The sequence below is a fragment of the Hydra viridissima genome, unplaced genomic scaffold (genome assembly GCF_058129835.1).
Source record: "Hydra viridissima isolate aposymbiotic clone 2 unplaced genomic scaffold, HvirCarnegie_v1 scaffold_3, whole genome shotgun sequence".
NCBI lineage: Eukaryota > Metazoa > Cnidaria > Hydrozoa > Anthoathecata > Hydridae > Hydra > Hydra viridissima.
The window spans coordinates 7171391-7189555 of NW_028324302.1; the positions used below are offsets into that span (position 1 = coordinate 7171391).

At 26.3% G+C, this 18165-nt stretch overlaps 1 protein-coding gene across 5 annotated transcripts in view; it reads right to left on the bottom strand.

Moving 5' to 3' along the window:
* LOC145200419 (leucine-rich repeat serine/threonine-protein kinase 1-like) overlaps positions 1 to 18165 on the bottom strand; it is a 49986-nt gene that overhangs the window by 11364 nt on the left and 20457 nt on the right. For 4 of the 5 annotated variants that reach the window (XM_090083621.1, XM_090083620.1, XM_090083617.1 and 1 more), the window contains 13 exons: positions 11990 to 12239; positions 11605 to 11728; positions 11130 to 11224; positions 10515 to 10628; positions 5613 to 5877; positions 5292 to 5512; positions 4577 to 4690; positions 2448 to 2839; positions 1694 to 1905; positions 1233 to 1428; positions 871 to 1104; positions 657 to 788; positions 297 to 432 (listed from right to left, as the gene is read on the bottom strand). In XM_090083621.1, coding sequence (XP_089939747.1) covers positions 297 to 432; positions 657 to 788; positions 871 to 1104; positions 1233 to 1428; positions 1694 to 1905; positions 2448 to 2839; positions 4577 to 4690; positions 5292 to 5512; positions 5613 to 5877; positions 10515 to 10628; positions 11130 to 11224; positions 11605 to 11728; positions 11990 to 12239 — 2485 coding nt within the window. The remainder of the gene's footprint in view (positions 1 to 296; positions 433 to 656; positions 789 to 870; positions 1105 to 1232; positions 1429 to 1693; positions 1906 to 2447; positions 2840 to 4576; positions 4691 to 5291; positions 5513 to 5612; positions 5878 to 10514; positions 10629 to 11129; positions 11225 to 11604; positions 11729 to 11989; positions 12240 to 18165) is intronic. The other variant, XM_090083619.1, reaches the window with a different exon arrangement.

Sequence of the window (18165 nt, forward strand, 5' to 3'; positions counted from 1 at the left end):
GCTGTCTGGGTATCTGATGTGTGTGTATGTATATATGTATAAATATATATGTATATATATTGTAAATCAAATTATTACTTTTTCTAAATCATGCTTATCTGAATAAGTTTCTTTAACATTTATGTAAAAACTTGAAAATTGTGTAATTAATAAAGTGACTATGAAGAATTTTTTTTTTGTACAAAAAAAATAGCAAGCAAAAAAAATTTGTATTAAAGATTTTTTTGCTAACCATATATAAATTAAAACAAAAACAAAAAACCACACCCTGAAATGAAAATAAAACTTTAATTCACCTATAACATCTAACAAAGATGTGAACTCTTTCAAGGAGGTAAGAGTTTTGATCTCCAATGAAGTTGGTCTATCATCAGAATTAACAGCCCAGCATTGGCGAAGCAAGGATAAAACTGATATTGGATATTGTCTAGCCTGAATTTTAATAAAAGTTTATGAACTAGATTAATCAATAACAAGATTGCTGATTAGGATTATAAACATGTTATGACAGCTGCATATCACACTATGATGTATTTCTAATTATAAAATTATCCTGATTGTAGTCCATTAAATCTAATTGATGAATTTAAAAAAGGAAATTTCAATTTTATATAAATATAAAATAATTATATAGTGTAAAGAAAAAACAAGCTTACCATTATTGATAGTTTGGGTTGTTTCCCTTCTAATATAAACTTGTTAACAAAATAACTGTTAGAATTTTTGCCAAAAGGCTGACGAAGGTTAATCAACTCGTACACAAATGAGCCAAACAAAAAACTTAAAACCTATAAAAAGATTGTTTCATGATTTTAAACTGCAAACTACAAAAAAACAAAAAACAAAAAAAAAAAATAAAATAAAAATTACTTTGCTTTTACAATTTTCTTTATGAAAATAAACATCTGGTGCTACATATCCTGGTTTTCCCTTAAATCCTCTCATTCCAATACACATTTTTTGGCTTGTTCCAAAATAAGCTAATAGTAACTGCACATTGCCAGGTTGATCAGGCTCAGGGAACTCACGAACTAATATATTTTCACTTTTTAAATTATAGTACAAGATGCCTAGAGAATCCAGATAATTTATTGCATCACTAACCTAAAAAAACAGTTTTTTAAACACTACACCAAAAAACAAACTAAAATCAAATTAATGTATATTTTAAATTGACTGGTCAAAAACCATGTTTCTGTTGTGATAATCAGAAGCATAAAAAAGCATAAAACCTGTTGCAGTGTTTGTGTAACTATATGTGATGGTATTTCTTTTTTTCTCTCTTTAAATTTATCCAAGAAACTACTAAGTGAACCTTGGGGAGCAAGCTCAAAAAACATTGCAATTGGTTTAAAAGACACTCCTTTATACTTGATAATTCGTTCATGTTCTATAGGTAAGATGGTGGTGAGTTCCTCACGAAAAACTCTACATGCAACAAATATTTTAAATCTATAAAGATTCATCATAAAACATCACAATTTCTTTATCATAAGTATTAGAGGAAACTTTAAACTTAAAATTTTTTTTTTCTCAACAAGAAAATGGCCAAACTTTTATTTAAATTAAATGCAACTATTTAAATTATTTAATTACAATTATTTTATTCTTTTGAATTTTTATTCAACATTTTTAAAAGAATATTTTAAGAGAATAAACTTTTTATAGAGGTTACTTCTTTAAAAAATCGTACCTGTAAGTCAAATATGTGTCTGTGTTTATCAACATTACTCTATTTTCCTCTATGATGTGATTTCCAGGAACTTTCATTGCAGCCTTAACAGAAGAACCTTCTAATGCAACTGTTACAGAAAAAACATCACCAAACTCTCCTCTTGTAATCAATCTGTCACATTCAACTTTACCATAATCAAAAATGAACTGAATATTGACATCTAGAAAAAACTGAAAAACAACCTTTTTTTTTCAGAGAACCTTTTTTCCCTAAATTATATATATATATATATATATATATATATATATATATATATATATATATATATATATATATATATATATATATATATAAAATTTATGTAGTCAGAAAATGTAATGAAAAATAGAAAGTTTTAACAACAAAAAAAGATAAAAATGGGCCTCATGTAGTTTGACAAATTCAATTACTTAAACTTTAAGTGCAAATTGAAAATACAGCCCACAGATTTCTAAAACCCATAACAATATTTAATCAATTTAAAACTTGAATTATTTAAATATTGAAAATTGATATTGGAAAAAACAGTAATATTAAGGGTAACTTAAACATCATTATAAACTTAATAAACATAATATAATAAATATATAAATACATAAATATTAATTTAAATGCAAGCATTTAATTCAAATCAAACATAAAAGAAATTGATTTTTTAAAAATAAATTTTATATGAGCAAATTATGAAACTTTAATTCATAATTTTCTAATGATAAAAAGACACTATACTTACCAGGTCAGGAAACATCATTTTTATATCTAACACATCATTTTCATGGGATGGGCAAACCAAGTCTTCAGTTTTCTTCAAACAACTTAAAACCTGTTCAAACTCAAACAATGATAATTCACTTTTATGTTTGGAAGAAATTTTTTGTCCTTCTATAGCACTCTCAAGACATAAATTGCAAAAAGAAACTCTTCTGACATTTTTAACACCACATGAACTAATATGGTTATCTAATTGTGGAAACCACTCAGACATTAGATTATCTATATGCTCTATTGCAATAACAAATAGCCTGCAGGCTGTTTGATGATTAACGTGAGTTATGCCAATAACATGAAAATTGTCCATGTTGTGATCATTAATTTGTGATACTTCATAATCATCATTCCCTGATTCTATAATAAAAGGACAAAAACAACATGTTTTATAGGATACTTTTTCCACAAAAAAAGAAGCATAAAAAACTAAAAAACAATGAAACTGTATTCATTCATGCAGTTGCTTCAACATCTTTTACTGAACCACAAAAATAATTCAAACAATTAGATCAATGAGTTCCAATACAATAAAGTCCAAATTAGGCCATTTTTATTTTATGTTACAAACTGAAATTATTTCATAAAGTTCTTGATCTCAACTCATTCTTCTTCATATTTAAATTGCAAACAGAAAACAAATTATAAACAGTAATCATGAATGCGCTTTTAGAAACTCAATAGTTACATAACTGTAGCTCAATGTAAGATTCAGTTTACTGAGGGCCTTAAGCTGAAAACTTTATTGAAGACATTTACAAATATTAGAGCATTTTTACACTGTTAATCATTATAATGGGTGGAACAGGAGGTTTAAGACAATCTTTAAAGTCATTTTATTTTTAAACGATCAAAGCTCTTTATTTTAAATTTTAGACAATTATTACTTATTACTGTTCTTTAATTTTCAATGTTTCTAATTTGGTTAGCCCATCAGAAATCAGAAATTTTACAGAATTTTCCCTTAATTCCTTTCATAATGTCTTGTAAAAGAATTTCATCAAACTCTTTTACCTTTGCTTTAATGCACAACATTAACTGCCTTTCAGTATGAACTGCTCATCCTCCCTTATAAACTTTCTAAGCCAAATATCCACAAAAGTTCTCAATTGGTCTTACTTGAGGAAGATTTGATATGTTTATGTCATGCGGTACATAACTAACATTATCATCTAGCCAGCATAAAACCTATATAGCATAATGTGCACCTGCTGAATCTGGCCAAAATAGTTATTTTCCATCACTGTGGGCTAATTTTTGCAAACTTACACCAACCTTATTTATGCAGCTCTTTTTAAACAACCATGATTCTCATCGTTCCACACCTTTAAAAGAAAACCTTTACATTGTTGTTTAATATCTTTACTTTCTCTGCATCTCTTGTTGTTATTGTAAAAAACAGCTCTTGTGTAACCCTCTTGCAAAAAATGATTTACCACAATAGCATCTGTAGCATGTGAATTTTTTAATTTTTTTTAAAAAAAAGGTTTGTTTTTTTTTTAAAAAAAAAATCTCTCTTCTTGAAAATTAAGATTCATTTTGATTTAAATTTTTTAGATAATATTCCTAAGTCATTGTTGCATGATTTAAATAGTTAAGTCATTGTTGCATGATTTAAATAATTAAGTCATTGTTGCATGATTTAAATAATTAAGTCATTGTTGCATGATTTAAATAATTACAAATAATTCCTTGTGATTTCAAAGTGTGGCAAAAAAAATTAACTTCTGCCTTAATCCAACTGTTCCACTTGTTATTAGTTGCAGTATCATATGTATGAACTCACAATCATGAGATCATAAACTTTAAATCCATAAATTATCATCATATGTAAAACTAAAAAGTCTAAAAAAAAAGTCAAAGTTTTTAAGTAATGTATTTCACATTAAATTGAACAACTAAGTAGTCCAAAAGTTTGATTCAAACTTTTAAGCTCAGTTTTCCAGCCTTTTCGAAATTTGTATTAGCTGCAAATTATTATTCACAATGATAAAATATTTTAGGCTGGTAAGTGGTTGAAGTACTGCAATAGTTGTAACAATAATTAAAACAGTATAACTATTGATTAGAATTTAAAAAGTAGAGATATGCACTTACCAACTTGTTGATTTTTTCCAATATTAAGTGTAATAATAGGAACAGTAATTTCCAAAACGACTTGGTTTGATAAATCTGTTGCAGGATTTAAAACAATGATTGGTATTGACAAAGCTAAAATGAGAATCTTCAAAAAAATATTACAATCAAAGTTGCTTCAAAAAAAAAAGTCTAAACTCAAGAAATTATAAACTTGAAATAAAGGATCTTATCACAGTTACATTTTTTTAGATTTATTTGCCAAAGCATGATTAGAATTGTATTTTATGAAAACAATTTGGAAAAAAATACAAACGAAAAAAAAAAATCAAAAAGAAAAGTGAAAAATTTGCACATTTTAGAATAAATTTCTAAAAAGGTTTTTGCCAAGAAGAAAGGCTTATAAAGTATTTTTTGGTAAAAAAATTAAACTCAACCCTTTTGATATTTATAGGCAGATTAATTTTGATGCTAATAAGTTATTTTTCGTAAAAAAGTCATAAAGGATTTACAAAAAATAGTATATGGTAAGAGTTTGATCTGAGCATCTTTGTGAATCAACCATTAAAAGTATTTATGAACCTATTTCTTTTCAAGGTATTTTACAGTTGTGATGTAACTAGGTTCTTTTATAGCTGTGACAAAAAAGAATGAAAATAGTAATATCTTTTCTTTTCAAAGAAGTTCTCATTAAAATCTGTAAAAATATTCTAGTTTTTGAAAATCAAAAACTTACAACTTGATCCGTAGAAAGCCACTCCTGCATCTAACTTACAAATTCTCAACAATTTGAATCCAAAAAAAGATATCTCAATCCCAGTTTTCCAACAAGACCATTTCAAAAACTTTTTTAGTGAATCCAAAGATTGCTGTGTCTCAGGAACTTGTGAAGATGCTGATGGTTTCAAATTGCAACATGATAACAAAGCTTCATATATGTGACTGTCAGATCTTATTCTAAATAGTGAAAGATAGTTAAAGTTATGTAAAAAAAAAAAAAAAAAACAACCAAAAAAAAACAACCAAAAAAATTGTTTAAAAAAAGATTCTTCTATGCCTTTTAATCAGCATTGCCCAGAACCCACAAGGAACATAGGACATTATATACTGACGGCGAAACACTTCATTTTGAAGATAAGTTTGATAAAGCTCAGAATGTGTTGAACAATCTGGTTGTTTGTCAGGTAAAAGTGATGGAATAAACAAAGTTTTACTTGATAGTTCAACAGCAATATCAAAGCGGTTTAAAAGATCTATGCATGTTGAAATTGAAAACTTCTCCAGGATAACACTTCTTTCAATATCACTTATTTCTATTAAACCTGAATAATTTAAAAAAATTCAAAATGTAAAGAAGATTTTTTTTTTAAAAAAAAAGCAACAACAATAACTATAACAACAAAAAAGCAAATACTGTGATAATATACTCTCAAAGGATAACAAAAATTTTTTTGTGTATATTTAATAAGAAATATATATTCATGATTGATGATTTTGAAGTTATGAATCAAAGACAATTTCTTTCTGCGTATCTATATATAGAAAAATCTTTTACAATAAATTGAATCATCTATAAAATAAAAAATCTAATTTTACTCTAGCTAGTCAAAGGTAATTACAAAGGGTTGTAAAGACCTGTGGAACTCATTGATTCTCTGAAAAGAATCATCTCATTTCCTAAGAACAATGCCTCTTGAGTTTGACTAGTCACAGGCAATTATGATGGCAACCTAATTTATTGTTGGTACATTGAAGCACCCAGGATGCTGGCTAACAGGCACTTTGTCAGCCCTGATTATGAGCTTGTGATTGTCAGTAGGCATCATGTCAATGGCTGCCTTGAACAAACCCACACAATGCATTTATGTATGTTATCAGTAACCCGCACAATGTATGTATGTATGTATGTATGTATGTATGTATGTATGTATGTATGTATGTATGTATGTATGTATGTATGTATGTATGTATGTATGTATGTATGTATGTATGTATGTATGTATGTATGTATGTCATCAGTAACCCGCACAATGTATGTCATCAGTAACCCGCACAATGTATGTATCTATGTCATCAGTAACCTGCACAATGTATGTATGTCATCAGTAACCTGCACAATGTATGTATGTATGTCATTAGTAACCCGCACAATGTATGTATGTCATCAATAACCTGCACACATTTTGGGTTGAGTGTTTTGGTGGGAAACTCAATGGTTTGGCAGGAAATTAAAAAAAACTTTCAACTTTTAAAAAAGTTGAAGTCTTTAAAAATAGAACATTATATATAGTAAAATTGGACATTTTATGGGGGTTTATTTAGTAAAAAAAATTTTTCTTTTTGTTTTGAAAATATGCAAGTTTCTTGTTTAAATATATATATTTTTTGTTTAAATATATATATATAAATAATTTGTATATGTTCTGAGTTACTTTACTATAAATTGATTTTAGTAAAATAACTTCAACATTGCAGATAGAACAATAAAACTTTTTTGTAATCGTAAATTACTTTTTTGCTACATTACTTGATTATTTTGTATCGAATTATTGCAATTACAACCAACTCATGCCAAAATATTCTCTTAACAATTTTCAATTTCCCCACACATTTTGAGAAAACGCAGCTGTGAGCAACTTTGCATGATCTATACAATAACATTTATGTAACTTTATAAAGTCAAGTTAATGGTAGCATGAACTAATTATAGTATTTTGTAAATGGCAGTAATATATTGATATTTTTCCTCAGAATGATTTTATAATGCTTTTTTTTTTTTAATTGTATTTTTAAAATCATATTATTTTATTTTATTCATTCAGTCTTATCTGCAGTTTAAAATCTGAGCTAGTAACAAAAAAGACTTAAAAAGATTCTTTTGTACACTTGCTTTAAGTTACTTTTATCTTGCTTTATTATTTTTATTATATTGCTATATATTACTTTAATCATGTTCTTGCCTTTAAATGTATAAAGTATACATAAATGTATAAAGTATATATAAATGTAGATAGTATATATAAATGTATAAAGTATATATAAATGTATATAGTATATATAAATGTATAAAGTATATATAAATGTATATAGTATATATAAATGTATAAAGTATATATAAATGTATATAGTATATATAAAGCTGAAATCAACTTTTAAAATTTTTTTTTTTCAATCTAATCAAAACAACCCTTTTCATTATCAAATATTGCAAAGTGAATTAATATTGCAACCTACAATATAATGTGGTTTTCATTATCAAATATTGCAAAGTTAATTAATATTGCAACCTACACTACAATGTGATTCTTAAAAGTTAAAACCTACCAAAAAAAAAAATCTCATAATTTATATATATTTAAATATGATACAACATAATGATACAACATAATGATGCAACATAATGATGGCAAGTTATAGTAATACACCTAAGTTTAACAATTTTTTAGGTTTTAGTATTTTAGAGTAATTTCACACAAACATCAATGATGTCAATCATGAAGCTTCACCATTTTCTCAACTTTTCCACTTAACATATTAAGAGTAGTTTAAGTGTCAATTTGTGAAGCTTTTCCATTTAACATATAAAGAGTAGTTTAAGTGCCAATTTGTGAAGCTTTTGAGAAGGAATTTTCATTCAGTTTCCAATTTTTCATGCTCAACTTTTTTTGGCATTTCTAAACATTAATTGCATTCCATATCAAATATTGAAGGATAGAAACCAGTCTTTGTAAGTGGTTTTTGTTAGAACATGCTCAATGTAAGCATTTAACAAATGATGATTTTTAACAGTATTAGAAAATTGTTAACAGTTCAACCAAGCATCACTTTTTAAATATCAGAGTATTATGAAGCATGTTGATATAAAAATTTTTTACAAGATTTTTAAAAATACTGAAAACTTTTTAAACTCAAAACATTATAATAATTTTATATTATGCAATACATTTAAAAAGCATTTAAAAAGCATTTAAAAAGCATTTAAAAAGCATTTAAAAAGATTTTGGCAAAAGTAAATCTATTTCTCAGAAGCAATTTCAAATTTTGTAGATGTTTTTATTTACAAATCAAATCAAGCAAAACTAATCGATTATTTAAAAATCAAGCAAGACTAATTGATTAATTAAAAATCAAGAAGACTAATTCTTTAGTTAAAAAAATCTTATTAAAACTTGTTGCAGTTTATTTTGATCCAATAATACAAATACACAATGAACTTATAGAGCTGTTATAGTGCAATGTACTGCTCAAAAAAGAATTTTTGAACCTCTTTTTTAAATATTTTCTCCAGCTAATTCAACTTTCTTTGCTGATAAAGTAAAATAAGTTATTACAAAAACCATCTGTAAAGACAAATAAAGTTAAATAATGCAATCATCACCTTTTTATTTATGATGGTATTTTTTACAATGACTTAAATTGAAAAAAACCCCATTTGACAATCAATTCATGCAAGAAACTAATTATATACTAATCATAAGAAACTAAATATATTGTATGCATGAGCACTAATCATATTTTATGCAAAAGAACCACATCTTATACAGCAGTGCAAGAAAGTTTAAGTGCACTTGTTAATTTTTAACATTTGGTAGTGATAAAGTCACATTAAATAAAAACTATATAAGAATTTTTAAATTATTTTTTTAAATTATTTATTTAGAAGATATATATAAAATTAAGGCAAAATAGTTTAAAAATATAACAGTAATGTTTATAATAATGATAAACTAGCACAATATCGCAAATAAAAGAAATTACAAATGATAAATAAATTTAATCACACTATGTTTTCAAAGACAAAAAAAAGCAAATTAACAAAAATATTCTCCATTTGCTTTTAAAGATAATTTCATTCTATTTGGTGATTGACTCAACTCGCTTCATGAAAAGTTCAATTGGAACTGAGTTCCAAACTTCTACTAAAACTGATTTTAAATGCTCCACAGAGGTTATTTTACTTTTGATACTTTTGATACATCCAAGCCCAAATGTTTTTGATTGGATTGAGATTTGGTGATCTGACACACAAGCATTTCACATTTATCTTTTTTTTTTGTAGCCCATTCTTTTACAGAAGTTGCAGTGTGCTGAAGCTTCATCTTGTTGAAAGATGTATTTTGAATTGAAAACAAAGAACCTTGTCTAGCCATTCTATAGAGATGGTGTTCATCTCTATTTGTCAACTTTTGAGGCCTACCAGACCTTGGTGAATCTTTGGCTTTATCTGCCATGCTATATTTTTTAATTGTATTCCTTACACAAAATTCACTTCTAATATTTTTCTCCTATTTCTCATTTACTCTTACTGCCTTCTTTGCTCAAACCAGTAATTTGCCATTTGATGGCTTCACTGACGCTTTTCTTCCCATTTTACCACAATTTTGAGAAATAAACTCAATACTTGACCAATCTTATTATTATATAACTTTTTCAGGCTTTTTTCAAAAATTTTTATAGAGTTAAGTGATAATAACAAATAGAGGTGTAAAGATTATTCAAAAAAAGAGTTTTCAAAAAAAATTCTGTCAAAAATAAGTTCAAATATACATGCACTTAAACCTTTTTTGTCAATTTCTTCAGCATTATTTTTTATATAAGTTCATAAAACTTAACATATTTCCTGTTCTGGTTTTCACTATTTGATATTTTTTTAAAATTACAGCTTAACATGATTAGAATAGATTTCCAAAGAAAGTTTTGTGAAATATTTTATAGTTTTTATTTCATACAACTTTATCTCCACCAAATGTTAAAATGTTACATCAAATGTTAAAAATTAACAAGTGCGCTTAAACTTTCTTACACTACTGTACAAAAACTTTACTGTAAAAAAAAGCAATCTAAAGATAAAACAAATATTATTAAACCAACAAAATCTAAAACATTAAAAAGAATTTGCAAAACTGTATAAATACAGATCAACATTGATAAGCTTAAAAATGATTATACAAATTCTTACCATTTTTCTCTGGCGAAACAATTGTTATTATAAAAGCAAGAATATCACATAACCATTGTGGATCAACAAAGTAAATACCATTTAGAGCAGAAGTTTTAAAGTGCAAAACACTACCTAAATATTATAAAAATTCGTTTACAGCAGTGATTATCAAATTTAAATTTTGATAAAAAAGAGAATCTCTCTTTATAAACTGATAAAAATAATAACAATAGAGTGAGCTTGGTTTAACAATTTTTCATACACTAACAGTAGTAATAGAGTGAGCTTGGTTTAACAATTTTTCATACACTAACAAAAATATTATTTGAACATTTGACAACTTTTTAAATTTTATTAGAAAAAAAAAATTTTCAAAAAACAAAACTGTTCACATTGTTTAATGCTATTGAAGAAGGGCAATCTCTTACAAAGACAAAACATTCTTAAGAAACCCTTCAGAAATTGTATAGACTTTTAGAATTCTCCTATAAAAAATCTCCTATAAAAATAGGAGATTTTATAGCACTTCTGTAAAATTTATATAGAATTTGTTAAGACTTTTGAAACATTATAGAACATTTTATCCTGACTATTATATAGACTTTATAATAAAAACCCTTATAAAAATAATACCAAACTTATGAAGAAATTGCACAGCTTCATCTATTTCTTCAACTCCTAATCTCAACTCAACATTTTGTAAATCCAGTAATTCATACATTTGCAATCTTTAAATGAATAATAATTACAAGATAAACAGTTACAACAAGGAAATTAATAAAAAATAATATTAAAGTAATATAAAAAACAATAAGAAAAATACAAGCAGAGAGTTAATACTAAATGTAAAACATTTCAAATATTTTCATTTGTAATCATAATTTAGCAAAATCTAAAAGAAAAATTTTTCTAAATTTTTTTTTTAAAAAAAAATTTAAGAAAAAAATTTGGCTAAGTTTTTGTCTTAATAATTTTTTTTTTTCAAAAGACTCTAAGCCTAATTATTTACATAGATCAAAAAATAATAAGCAAACCCTCTCAACTAAATTCAGCTTTGAAAACTCAACACAGTAACATTTAACAAAATATCTTGAAGAAAATATCTAACCTAAATGAAGTGTCATCAAGAAATCTGTTCTTCTCAACTTTCATTCTATCAGCCACCACAAAAACAGCTTTTTCAAGAGCTTGATATGAGTCAGGAAAAGTTTGCTCCAAAACAGACACATTTGCTGAACAAAGTAAAATTTTTAAAATCAAAAAATATTTTTTATCAGAGCATTAAACACACCAAAAAAAAAAAAAAATTACTCAAAATTTCTACCTAAACTTAAAAAAAGCAACCCTTTTTCATAATTTGCAGAAAAAATATTATCATAAAAATATCATAAAAATTTAATTAACTTTGAATTTGGACTTACAACAAGTTGGCTTTAAATTTAAACTATAAGAAAAACAACAACAAAATCTAAGTAACAAGTAAAACGACTTACAATTGTCTTTCAAAGTCATAGCAGTTTTAGCTATCAAATCACACAATATTTTTATACTTTGACTTTTGTTGCAATCAACTTCAATATAATCTATGACATTTGGTAAGCCAACATCTGATGGATTATCTATGCCACCACCATTAGTTTTACTAACAAACTTTTTTTTAATTTTTTCTGGAGGAACTGATGGCAAAACTTTATTATCAATGTTAATTCGAACAATAATAACAGCAGAGCCAGGAGCATGAGTCTAGTAAAAGCATAAATCAAATGTTTAACCAAAAACTGACCAAAAAAAAGTGTTTAAAAGATTTTTAATGCACACAACAATAAATTTCAGAATTATTTTGTGTAAAATAAATGTAAAAAGATGAAAAAATAGCACCAGGAATAATCATAGAAATTAAGTCATTTTTCTATTTAAAAGTTGGCAAATCAACTTTTGATATCTGCACACATAATCACATTGATAATGAGCATGATTACATTTTTTGCAGCTTTCAGTTTGGAACATTGCCATTAAGGTGATACTTATTCAAATTTTTAATTTTTTTTAATGGCCTTAACAGTAAGAGATGAAACTTTTTTTAGTGACCTAAAAATATACATAACTTGATGTTTAGCTTTTAAAAATGTCCCCCATAGACAACATTTTTAAAAAACTAACTTGTTTACTTTTTACAGATCACTTAATTCAGTATTTTTCAGTTTGTAATTTCGCTTTCTATATCCAAAGCCTTGTTAAAGTTATTTTTTAACATGTAAATTTTTTTAAAATGTACTTTATAAATTTATAAATTTAAAAAAAAATTATTTAAATATTTAAACATATTTAGGTTGAGATGTATTAAATAAGCAATGATACCATTAAAAAAACAAAACAAAACAAAAAAAGCAACAAGAAAACTTGGCAAAGCAATTTAGTTTCTTTTGAGAAAGCAAAGGCAAAAAGAACAGAAATCAATAAAATTGTAGAACTACAAGATAAACTTAAAGTTCCAAATGCACTAGTTGTTTTAGGGAGGTTCACTTACTTGGCCTCTTTAGAGAAATCTGTTTTTGGAAAATGCAAAGTTATTGCCTATGAATTAACTTCATTATGGACTAAACTGAATTTTCTAACCATAAAAGAAAAATCAGTTTCAAGTTTAAAATTTTGTGAATAAAAACCATGAAGAACAGAAGTCATAGAATATCAGTATCAGCAATTATAATGACATATTATTTGATATCACAAATTAAAAAGGTTTATGGCTGAGCACTGAAGAAAAAAAGTTTTACAATTTGCAAGTTGAAAGTAATAGAAAAGTAGGATATGTTACATCAAAAATTGTTTCAACTCATCCATCTAAATGTATCAAAGATAAAGAAACTGTTTTCAACAAAACCCAGCATCAAGTAGAAATCTCTGACTCTAGTAAAACTGAAATAGAGACTGATAATAGTTATGCATAACTAGCAATCGACTATTTATTTATGCACACTATTATGCAATCGACTAGCAATATTTGTAGACCTAAAAGAAAATAAAAAAAAGCTTAAACTGCTTCAGCTGTTTCTTTAGTGAAGTATGTTAAGTACACACCAGAGCAAAAATGTCACCAATTGTCAGAAGAAGATACTAATAATGCAACTCAAACACAGGCAGGTATTTACAAAGCAGTAATGAAAGAAGCTGATAAAATTAAAGAAAACTGTAAAAAGATTTTTATGGGCACTACATTTTGATGGCACAAAGATTAAACAGAGAGAAGTGCAAGTTGTATTTTTAAAAAACAATGATCAGGAAATAAAGTTGGCAGCCTTGCTTTTAGAGGATGGAAAAACCAAAACAATTGTTTGAGCATTGATTAATTTGTTGAATGAATTTGATATATGGAAAGTAATAAAAATGATTATTTGTGACACAGCAAACACAAATACTCGAGCAAAAAGTGGTGTTTTAGTATATTTAAAAAAAGAGTTTGTAGCCAAGAAATTAGAAGTTCCACAATATATTGGTTGCCAACATCATGTGTTAGATTTGTTATTGAAGCATGTCGTGGATGAAATTTTTGGAGGCAAAACATTGTCACCAAATATCAATTATTTTTTTGTTGATGAAGTAATAAAAAATTATGATGACTTGGTAAAAAATTTCAAACAATCAACATCAGTCATAACCATTCCAGCAAAGGTATGATAAGATAATATGAAGTTTTTATGAGCTGGAGCATTCTTACAGATATTATTTGGGAAAAAAAAAGATTTTGCAAAAAATTAATTTTAAGGTTCTTCCAAATAATAGTAATGCTAGGTGGAATTCCAGAGGAATTCTACATTACTGGCATTATTGACAGAACATCAGCAGTAACTGCAACAAGCATGTAATTTCATTACTAGTAAATAGAACAAACTATGAAGTTCTATTAGCTGCAGTTAACCAATATGCAAAAGCAAGAAAATGCTTTTTAAGACATTTTCTTGCTTTTGCATATTGGTTGTAATCAAGAAACTATCATAAATAAGATCCAGCATTTGTGCAGAATGCACAGTTGAAACAGTGCAAGAAATTATGGTTTATGCAAAAACTGAAAAAAACTGTTAATAAAAAACTAATTTTTTGTAATAAAATTTAAAAGTTTTACTTTTAACTTTTTAAGCATTTAGAATTTTTTTTAGGATTACAGAACTTTAAAAAGGCTTGTAATCACAAATTGTTTTTTCGCTTTATGGGGGAATTTCTTTTTAAAAAAATAGATAATCAAGATATCTTTTATTACTGTGAGTCTAAAACTCATTGTGTGGGACCATGGCCAAACAAGATTTTAAAAATTTATCACCCTAATTGTCATCTAACCCAGCTCCTAATAATTTAAATTATGTGATTTAGGGACATAGTAAGGGGTGGGTATACTGGTGTAATTACACCCCTCTAAAGATTTATTGAAATTTTACAAATTAACTAGTTTTTATATTCATAGTTAACAATATAGAAAATAAATGGTGTTTAAAAAAATTTTATAGTCTTTTTTATTGTTATTGCACTACAAACCACATGAACTAATAAAAAATTAATAGCAAAATTTGCTTTCATCATCTACTGAAAAAACAGTTATTCTGAAAAAACTGACTTTAAAAAAATTGAACTTTCTGAAAATTACATATTTATAGAGAGCTCAATATAAAATTTATTTCTTATTTATAAAAGCGCTTTTTTTTTTAAAAAAAAAATTCTTATATACAACCATTTTTCATTACAAAAATAACTTAAAACTGTGACCATTCAAGTTATATCTATGGGAAAAAAACTTTTCAAATTTACTCCTGTAGAGCACTCAAATTTTCATTACTGAAAATTTAGCAAACAAAATTGTAATTCTTCATTAGAATCCTGTTAATGCTTTCTTGATTTAATTTTTTTCATACAGAATTTTTTTTTTTTTTAGAAATTTAATTTGTTCAAACTTTATATGAAAATTAAATAGATATGTGATACAAAAATATTTATTTTTTTCAATGCAAGCATATTTAAAATATTTCTCTTCAAGGAAATTCTGATTCTAGCTCCCTTATTTCAACTATAGATCAAATAATTTCTTTTTTTTTTTTAATAAAAAAATAAATTCTGATTCTAGCTCCCTTATTTCAACTATAGATCAAATAATTTCTTTTTTTTTTTTTTTAAATTATTGCTTAAAAGTTATTTTGAATTTATCAAGAGCATTTATAACATTTACAACAGATAAAAAAGACAAAAAAAAGAATCAGTGTGCTTCAAAAATAAAAGACAAAAAAAAAAAGCGTGCTTCAAAAATAAACTTAAAAGTGTCCAAAAAGTATATTAATGCTTCTATTCTATACTTGAAATGTGTCATTAAATAAGACTTAGATTTTTAAACTCAATTTTGAAAATAGTTTGAAGGAATGAGTTGGAGAGGTTTATTTATTGCTACAGTTGCATGAAAAGATGAGTTGCAGTCAATTTTATATAACTTACTACTTTAGTATAATAAGGTTCACTAAAATATTTAAAATGTTTTAAAAAAAAGTACTTGTAATGTGACATTAAAATCAGTTGTCTAGCAAATCCTAAGCCAAGTAATGTTACATTTGCTTTATGAGGTTTTGATACCTAAGCATCCATTAAAAGTTTTTTTTTTTATTAAGGCATTTAGAAATTTTCTTCTAAAAATATGAGAAATGAGGAACTGTTTGCTTGTAATTCTGCTGAGTCTTTTATGAGGATATATTCAAATTCTTTATCAATACACCATAAATAATAACAAATATACAGCTATTCACGAAAGTTTAAACGATTGCAGAATTTTCAAATCTAATCTTCGGTTTTTCTTGAATAAAAATCTAATGGAAATAGATATCAAAATAAATATTTTTCCAATTTGGTAAATAGGTTGTTTGATAATAGAATAAAAAAAAGTAGGTTTTGACTCATTACCATTTACTCAGAAATTTCATTAAAAGGTAGGTGATACAAATAAAGAGGTTTCACAAAAGTTTAAACGATTTTATTTAGGATCAATTATTTGCTAATTAATTGATAAACCCGCTGCGAAATTTTTTTTCACAGCGAATTTATCAATTAATTAGCAAATAATTGAGTAGTTTTTCAATCAAAAAATTCATCACAACATCATCAGGCAGCTTTTAATTCATTAAAAATCAACTTAAATTATTGTGAATTTCAAATTAATTTCAATTGCGTGCAAATGGGTCGAAAATCAGTTTCTAGTGACATCAAATGGCAAGTTATTGGTATGGCGCGGACAAAAATCACACAAACGTTCAAACAGGCAAAATACTTAACATTTCTGAATATTGCGTAAGAAAAACCATCAAAACCTGGGAACTTACCAAGGACATCTCCGACATGCAGCGTACTGGGAGACCATCCAAACTCAGCAACCATGACAAAAATGGTATATTCAGAATGAGCAGAGAAAACCCCAGACTCAGCTACAAAAAGCTAGCACAAATCTTTAATGAGTCAAAAAATAATCCAAAAGTTAGCAGAGAGCTCGTGAGACGAACATTGTTGGACAAAGGTATTGGAACGTACATAGCTGCTAAAAAACCTATTCTTTCAATCATGGATAAACGTAAACGACGAGTGTGGTCCAAAGAAAGGCTGGACTGGTCTGTAGAACAGTGGGCAAAAGTTATTTGGAGTGATGAAGCTAACTTTCAAGTTGTAAACCGCAAGGGAAGAATCTATGTCAAAAGATTTGCAACTGAGGAATGTTCAGACATGTTTTTGCAACATCGTCGACAAGGCGGTGGAGGTTTGGAAAATATTCGAAATATTTGGTCTTGGATCGACAATCAACTGACATACCATGAAATTCAATCAACTCAGCATTTAAAGCAACTTTTGAATGAGTACTGGCTGAAGGTACCTTGCGTGATGTGCATGAAATTAGTTGAATCAATGCATAAACGAGTTTATCTTTGCTATAAAAACAAAGGAGGACACTTCAAATATTAATTTGGCTTTTTTTTTCAGTTTTTGTTCGAATGTTGCAATTCGTTTAAACTTTTGTGCTTCTTATTTTTCCTATAAGATTTTTTGTAATAGCTTTTTTCTAACTAAATATTAAAATTTTTATAACATGTTCATATTCATTTTAAAGCTAATTACTTTTTCTTTAATAAATAAAAAAAATATCATTTTACAGTTTTTCTTTATTAAACAAAAACCAAACATACTTGATAAAAATTGTGCAATCGTTTAAACTTTCGTGAATAGCTGTATTATCCTAAACTTGTTATTCTTAGAAGCCATAATGAAGAGGCTCTTTATCAACTACCAATATTGAAACTGATGAGCCAAAAAAAGCTTTCCTATATAATTTTAAAGAACTTGACACTTTCAGGAACTTGATATACATAAAACTCAAAATTCAATAAAAATTGGATTTTGTTTGATTTGCTCACCACATTTGTCTGTAACTAAAAATTAACTAAAAGATTGGGTTTAGGTTAAATGATAAATTATATGGGGTTTAGGTCAAATTGCTTCTAATGTATACTCTCCATGTACATATACTCTGTATGTGCATATAAGTACAATACATATACATTCAATTCAAGTATGTCTTAATAATAATAATTTGTTTTAATATATATCTTTGATTAAAGGGGCACACCTTTTTAAACCTTTTTCTAAAAATAAAATT